General features: G+C 37.0%; 1 protein-coding gene across 2 annotated transcripts in view; it reads right to left on the bottom strand.

Moving 5' to 3' along the window:
• Positions 1 to 542: 542 nt before the first annotated feature.
• FAM169A (family with sequence similarity 169 member A) overlaps positions 543 to 8,588 on the bottom strand; it is a 67,851-nt gene continuing 59,805 nt past the window's right edge. For both annotated transcript variants that reach the window (XM_069555728.1, XM_069555729.1), the window contains exons 12-13: positions 6,668 to 6,871; positions 543 to 4,771 (exon numbers count right to left, since the gene is read on the bottom strand). In XM_069555728.1, coding sequence (XP_069411829.1) covers positions 4,223 to 4,771; positions 6,668 to 6,871 — 753 coding nt within the window. In that variant the 3' untranslated portion in view covers positions 543 to 4,222. The remainder of the gene's footprint in view (positions 4,772 to 6,667; positions 6,872 to 8,588) is intronic.

Genomic DNA, 8,588 nt, shown 5'->3' with positions numbered 1-8,588 from the left:
AAGAATAGGCCAAGCAACTTTGTCACGCCTAAGACCTTACCTTTAGGTCTTCTCCTCCTCACTGTAGATTATTAATCCAAAGATATATAGCATTAACACATTTTAATGAAAATACTTTAAAAGTGTACGAGAGATGGCACATTACACTATAAAGTTCAGAAGAATGATAGTAAGCCAGGGAATTAGTATCTTAAACATTTTTCCCTTCTCATTCATCATATATAATACCGTATACTTGGAACTATATTTTCTACTCAAGACACATGAAAAAAATAAGCCAAAATGTTTATACTTTTAGCATTTTCTATATTCTAAACTTAGGGTAGTATATTTATATTTTTAGAATGGTAAAAATGTAAGTAACTCCAGATAAAATAGTTTTAAAAAGACTACACTAATGCCCTTAAGGGGAAATAAATATATTTGCAGTTACTTAGATAATATTAAGAAGGTCATGTTTTAGTCAAAAGCACATCTGTGATCTGAGTATGTTTGTAAAGGAGCTTTAGGGTGTTTATTATATTAATTTATAATCACGTTAATTGTTTTCAATTGTTTATTTTTTTTTAAAGTCTGTCTTGAAAGTACAACCAATGTGATTAATTGTGGCTTTAACAAAATCAGTGTAAACAAATCCAGTATCTAAACACATCTTCACCAATGAAATTAGGGAAAGGGGAAGGAATTTCAAAACATAGACAATCACAAAATATAGGTTTAATTACTACTGTTAAAATTGAAAAAAAGAAAAAAAACTACCAAGAAAACAAACATAAGTACTTGTGTAAGTCTTGCTATTTTGAATAATGTAACATCTTTCTTAAGTTCTATAAACAGGTAGAAGTTCTGGAACACACAAACACGTAGGAAAAGAAAGGCTAGTTCCTTGGGAATGACTATCCAGTATGATACAGTTTACTTCAGGATAACCTAAGAGGAACCTACCTTACAATCAGATTTTAACAAATGATTTTGCCACTAATAGAAATGGGGAATGAGTGAATGACAAGTTTTGGAGGGTGAAACGAAATAAACTAAAGGTAAGCACTGGATACAGAGCTGAGGTTTGCTTATTTTTCACAAGCAAAAATAAGCAAGTTAACTATCTTGTACAAATAAAGCTTGATACTAAGTATGTGAACAGAAGCATAAACATTGCAACTAATCACACCCATGAAAGACTAGATTAACACTTTAAACACAGTATTGCTACTAGTGGACAAACAAGGCAGAAATTTCTAAAATACTGTTATACAGATGAGTAATGTTAGTATAAATTCTTTATTTACATTAAGATCTGTCTCAGTTTGCTGGTGTGACCAAACCTTAGAAGGTAATCCCTAAGGGTAAAGCAGAATGTAAGAGCAGATATTCAGGTACCAGATAAACGCTCAACTTGATGCAGTCATAAACCTTCAAAATATTTTTCTAAAGTCGCTGAAACCATTTTAGGTGGTGTTCTGGTGGTCAGCTAAAAGTGAACCATTGATCACTAGTAGCTTTTATGCTTGCCATGATAATTCTCTGCACTGAGTGGAAACACCATGAATATAGACACATTTTAAGTAGTAGAAGATTGACATTCTGTCATGCTATTTTTGATTTTATAAAAAAATCATAATAGACCCTCTCTCTTAAAAGTTATAGAGGAACTTTATAATAAATTCTTAAATATATTTCTGTGATGTCTAGCAATTTAATAAACTTGAAAGTAGGACTAAAATGTTTCTAATAACTGTCTGCTTTATATTACACAAGGAAATATATATGTATTTACACAAACTGCAGTGAACTCCACACATAAGACTTCTAAACAGAAAAAAGCAGTTCACGAAGAACTATAAGAATGTGACTGGACACTCAACTACCTGGTTGAAATCAGATTTCGGTCCTCTGTAATTCTGTTTTTCTAATGCCTTTTGCAAAAACTACAAGTAATCTGATTAAGTTTTATTTAGAGTCCTAACTCAGGATAAATTTTGTTATCAATTCTATACTCACTGAGCATAGAACTCATTGTTACTGAACATGAAAGTTAGGTTTTCTCCCTGTGAGTTAGATTTTTTTCCATATGACTTAACTTGTTTCCCTCTGCTATCTATAAACTCCAAAATAACATTTTCTGTCAGAGATAAATATGTGACAAAATTTTTCTTGTGTGAACAAAAATTTTGAAACTTGATTAAAGTGCGCTTATGGTTTAAGAATAAACCAAACAAGTTTAAGTATAAATTTATACAGCGAGTCCTTAGTGATCACGTATGAATATCCATTTCTTTCCTGTAAACTCAGCAACTATATTCACACATCAAAAAAATGTCAGTGAGCTCAGTCTTAAACTACATCTTGTTAAAGAAAAGTATTTTAAAGAACAATGAAGAATCCAAGTTAAAAAAAAGTAAATGTTAGGTTTTTAAATCTGTTTTAAGAAATTAAAAATGGAAAGGTTTAACAATTTACTGAATTTATTTCCCTAACTGTGGCATTAACAAAAATTTCTCACAAAATGTATAAACTAGCATAAACATTCAATACATACACTAGTACTAGTCACTTATTCTTTCACTTGACTAGCATTTGTTAAGAAAACAAATGGCCAAAGTGCTTAATTTTCATTTAGAATGGAGTAATCTGGGCTAACTCTGACCATAAAGAAAATGGAGGGGACACAGTATTCAAATTTTTACATGAATAAGGAGGGTTTGCTATTTTGCCTACTAAAGATTTTACCTCAACTTTAAATCTTCCTAAAATGCCAACAGCCCAAAATAAAATTCAGTGTCACCTGACTATAGACTAAATAAACCTTCAACATCAATCCCTGACACCTCAAATAATGACACAAAATCATAACAAATTTTTTTTTTCATGTAAGGACCAAGCGGTTTTAAAAACAATCTAAATGGTCTCAAAGCATTCTCAAACTTGAATGAAAATTTGAGGACACATAATACTTTCAAAGAATAGGACTGTTTTAAGATTCTCTTTGGATCTGAATGACCATTTTGTTCACTTTTAAATAAATTACTATACAAAAATAAACAATTGAGGGTGTGTTTTTAAATTTTTTGTTTTTAGTTTTCCCAGGCAAAGGCCTTTGCTGTGGCAATACAATGTACACACAGGCTAGCCTGTAACTTCTCTGCACAGAACAAATAAAGGGTGAGCAAGCTCAAAGGGACTCACTCTTGCAACTATGGCTCCTAGGGCCACTTACTCCTGCCATCTAGGCCTAAGGCTGGGGCGCAGTTCTAAACTTACCAAAAATGGCAGCCAAGGGCACAAGCTGGTAGGCAGGCAGAGAGATCTTTTGACAGGAATCACTCCGTCAGTTAGGGAAGTGGACAAAAGCTGAGGGGAATATAAACAAGATTCTAGAATAAAGGCAGTGTCAGGATTAAGGAGAACCCTTTAGGAAGGGTTCTCATACTTCTGAAGTATACATGTTAATCGGGTGAGAACAAAAATACAACCCCCAGCTTCAGAAGAAATTTGAAATAATTATGCTAGTGCCTACACACTAGAGTTAAATCCCGAGTAGTACTGTTAACATCAGATGTTACCAAGAGGGAAGTGGAAACAGACTATGTTTGTATTTGTCCACAGACAAGTCAAAGGAAGAAACTGCACCGGCAACTAAGAACTAAGAGGTCAAAAATACCACCTTTGTAAACCTTTCACCATAAATTTCTGAATTTGTGCTCTCCTTTAATTGAAGTTACTTTAACCCTAATTTACTGACATTTTTGTTTAAGCACGCCTACATTTTAAAAAATGGTGATTAGTTTTGAAATTTAAAATAAAACCTCTAGAACCTTCACCAAGATTACTATTAAAACCCTTAGTATAAAAGATGTCTGTGATCCTTACAATTGATGGAAGCCCTACTACTTTCATAATTTTTAAATTTCTATTTTCTGAAATAATAATGGTCAGATATCTCCAAATGCTAAAGAAAATATAGTATGATCTGGTTTCCCAAAATCGAAAAATGATTAATAGAAATTAAAAAAATTGTATTTACACAAAAATAGCCTGAAAAATTAAAAAGAACAGTGAACCCTAGGATCTACCGGGGAGGGAAAAGCAGCATCATAAATAAGTTCAACTTGAAAATTTGGAATTTTTGTCCTGTGCCCCATGCTATTTATTAATCACCGTATTTTAAAAACAACAATTTTTTTACAAAGAAGAGGTTTTATCATCTGCATTTCTTCCTCATTCAGGTCAGCTTGGCTTTCTTCTTTGCAGGTCCTTTGTGCCCTTTGGCCTTTCTTCTTAAATTCCTCCTGTCAACCACAGGCACTTCCACCTCTATCTCCTCGGAGCTGCTGTCCACAGTCTTCTCTGTTGATTGTGTCAACTGATCCAGTTGCTCAGAAGATGCTTCAGACTGCTCCTCTGACAGGTTCTTCTGTCCTGCATTCTGTGAAAACGGCACATCTTCAAGTTCAACCTCTACCAGAGAGCTCTGAGGCAGAGCTGCAGATGATTCCTGGGGCTCGGCGAGCCCCTCCTCACCCTGGTCTTCCAATGAGGCAGTAGTGTTGGGTGACACATTTTCAGGGATCGATTCCTCAGAAAATTCAGCAATCACAGAGTTTGGAAAAGCGCTGTCTGACCGTTCTTCATTTGGGATAGTAGCCACATTGTCTGAACTCCCAAAATGTGCCTTCTTTTTTGAAACCGGAGGCAGCTTCTCTTCGGTGTGCCCCTTGTCATCAGATGGACCTTCATCCAGCAACATTTCTGAGTCAGTTGCATGTGAAGTCTAAACACAAAAAAATCCAGTGAACATCTTTTTTAATAAAGTTCTTACAAAAATTATTCTTAGGCACTGCTATGCAATGACCCTGAACCACATTTTAAAGAATTCAGGACTCACTACTTTTGTCAATCATGTGCACATATTCTCTGAATACAGCTCGATTTCTTAAAAACTGTATTACATGATAATTTGGATTCATTAAGTGCTTGCTTTAAAGATGCAATAAAAGTAATGATTTTACCTCAAAAAGTACTTAAGGCTCTTAAACTTTCCCTCAAGATTCTTCAAAACCATGAATCAACTCAAGTGTTTAGTTACTGGAGCCAGAACCAGAACCAAGAATCCTGGTACTTGGCACTGTGCTACCCACTGGGTTTGAATATCAGCTGATAGGTGGGGTTTCCCAGGTGGCGCTAGCCGTGAAGAACCCACCAGCTTGTGCAGGAGATGAAAGAGATGCGGGTTCGATCCCTGGGTCAGGAAGCTCTCCTGCAAGAGGGCCTGGCAACCCACTCCAGTATGCCTGCCTGGAGAATCCCATGATCAAAGGAGCCCATTGGGCTACGGTCCACAGGGTCTCAAAGAGTCGGACACGACTGAATGGACTTAGCAGGAGGGAAGGCAGTGAAAATTCTACTCAGGTACATGAGACACCAATAAAATAATGCTATATAAGAGTTTTTTGGACTTAAATTGGATATTCAAAACTAGAAACTAAATGTCCTTTCAGATGTGGCGCGAGCACACACACACACGCGCACTGGAGTATTACACACACACACACACACACACACACAACGTATGCAAAATCAAATCACTATTTGGTACACATGAAATTAATGCTGTACATCAACTATTTCAATAAAAATATTTCTTTAAAATATTATATCAACTTTTCCCCACTAATCAATATCTCTAATTAAAACAAATGAAATGACTGTACTGGTCATAGACCAGCAATGCTGCTAAGTCGCTTCAGTCGTGTCTGACTCTGTGCGACCCCACAGATGGCAGCCAGCCAGGCTCCCCCATCCCTGGGATTCTCCAGGCAAGAATACTGGAGTGAGTTGCCATTTCCTTCTCCAATGCATGAAAGTGAAAAGTGAAAGTGAAGTTGCTCAGTTGTGTCCGACCCTCAGCGACCCCATGGACTGCAGCTTTCCAGGCTCCCTCCATCCATGGGATTTTCCAGGCAAGAGTACTGGAGTGGCGTGCCACTGCCTTCTCCAGACCAGCAATAGGTAATTCAAATATTTGCGTGAATGCCTGCTAAGTCGCTTTAGTTGTGTCCGACTCTTTGTGACCCTATGTACTGTAGATCCACCAGGCTCCTCTGTCCATGGGATTCTCCAGGCAAGAATCCTAGAGTGGGTTGCCATTCCCGTCTCTAGGGCAGCTTCCTGTCCCAGAGATCGGGAAAGAGTCACCCAAGTCTCTCATGTCTCCTGCACTGGCAGGAGGTTCTTTACCACTAGCGCCACCTGGTGAATAATATTTAGGTGTGTTACTCAGTCGTGTCTGACTCTTTATGACCGCATGGACTGTAGCCCTCCATGGGGGGCTGTTCATGGAATTCTCCAGGCAAGAATACTGGAGTGGGTTGCCATTTCCTTCTTCAAGTATTTAGGTAAATAATGCTTTATCCATTTTCCTAAGCATTTCCTAAATTTACAAAGTAAAACTCATTTTGTTACCATAAGTCAGATATGAATGAAGTTACAAAGATTTGAATTTATATTACTGATCACATCTGCTCAAAATATCCAATGTGGTATAATTTATTTTTCGTAAAGGACTGTACACATTAAAATAGAGGAAAATATATATCCTACACTGCCCCACCTGAGTCACCAAGGCTGAACACTGTAACTATAAAAAGTTAGGTTATTTTTCTATTACCTTCTCCTGTGCAACACCCTCAAGGGGTTGTGAAGAGTCTACCACCAGTGGAGCAAGATTCGTAGAGTCTTCATTGGAATTAAAAGACTGCAATTTTAATTCTTCATCTAAAACTTCACTAGTGGAGTCCTCCTCTTCTGTTACGAGTGAAGTCTTAAGAGTATCATCTATTATCTCACCATTCATAGGCTCTAATGCAGATTCCTACAAAATTGAGCAAAAAAAAAAAAAAAACGGACAAAATAACAGATTACCTTACTTGTCATGCAACGTGGGTCCATTCTCAGCACCTCCCTATCAGGCACCAGGACCCAAGATACAGTCTACTGCATCACTGGGCATAGGTTAAGGAACAGCAGAGTCAGGAAGAGAACAGAACCCCTAAGCAGCCCGATTTCCCTCTGTGTTCATGGAGAATGATGCAGTGAAGAGACCCTACCGCCTTCTTCCTCTTCCTCCTTACAGGGCAGTCACAGGAAGAACCTTTTCGGTAAAAAGTTACAAGAGAAAAATCTAAATTTGGTGCTGGCTCTTTACAGAACATCATCTGTTCAGTAGTTGGAATCTCTGCGGTCTGAGGAAGTCACAGTTCAGCATGCCTGGGAAGGAAGCGCTACCAGATTTGTGGCAGGTTGAGTTTGGGTAAAGCTTCTTGCTGGGAGAAGAGAGTCCCCGACCTCAGTGAGCTCACTGTACAGTTAATAAAGGGTTGTCCCGAACAATCCTGCCCCTTAAATCACATTAAAATATGCAAAAGTGATTTGGTAACACAAGGTTTCCAATTTCTGAAACTCTTCCTCTGATGTTTAATCAATTTACAAGACTTCCATTAATGTTTAACATTTCTAATTAATGCTAGTGACATTCTAAAAATTAGAGATCATTTTATATTTAAAAATTAGAATACTGATACACTCGAATTTTTAAAAATAGACTTGGCTGGATTGTATAGAATCCCTGCAATCATATAATGAATATTTTCCTAAGGGATATTTAAATCAGAGACTTAGAGAAGTTAATCTGGGGAATTCCTTGGTGGTCCAATGGCTAAGATTCAGTGCTCCCAATGCAGGAGCCCAGGTTTGATCTGGGGGTCAGGGAATCAGATCCCACATACCTCAACTAAAGGTAGCACATGCCACAACTAAGACCCAGTACAGACAAATTAATCAATTAATTTAAAAAACCACATAGGTTAAAAAAAAAGAGGAAAACTAATCTGGCCAGAGTATAAAGAATAAACTGCACACAGAAGGTAATTAAAATAAAACTCACAAAAGGACCAGCTAGGGTAGAAGAAATGTTAAAAAGATGAAAATGAGAAAGATACAGCAAAAGTTTTGGTAAAAAAATTGAATTTTGGTGAGTAACTACAAGAGAGAAACAAAAGAGAAAAACTCATGTCCTTCAAGTTTTAGGTTTGGGAATAGAATGAAAAATAGGAAACAGGAAAAGCAGCTCAGTAGAGAAGTGGTAGGCAAGAACAGAGATTAAATTTAAGATGATAAAAGACATCTGTCTAAATAGAAATACTCAGAAGGCAGGTAATACTATGAAATCATAGTCTAGATCAATATTCAAAGTCTAGAGTTACTGGTCACCCCTACAGAGACAATCCTTCTGTCATAAGACTAGATGCATTAAAAAAAAAAAAAATGAACAAAAGGGCAGAAGGTCAAGAACTGAGTCTTCTAGAATGTCCACAAACACAGGGGAAAAAGGAAAAAAAAAAAAAAACACAACAGGAAACAGAACAGTCAAAAACCAAATGCATGAAACCAAACCAAACTCCAGAAAGAGGTTACCTAGAAAGTAAAACCCAGTAGCACTATAAAGCCAAGGGATCCGAAAACCTAGAGGGAGAGGGTGGACAGCCTCAGCAAGGACGGCCATTGGAGCAGAGTGGGACCGTCTACAGGAG

Source organism: Ovis canadensis, chromosome 16 (assembly GCF_042477335.2).
Source record: "Ovis canadensis isolate MfBH-ARS-UI-01 breed Bighorn chromosome 16, ARS-UI_OviCan_v2, whole genome shotgun sequence".
NCBI classification, from domain to species: Eukaryota; Metazoa; Chordata; class Mammalia; order Artiodactyla; family Bovidae; genus Ovis; species Ovis canadensis.
This window is presented reverse-complemented; position numbering and strand designations above follow the sequence as displayed.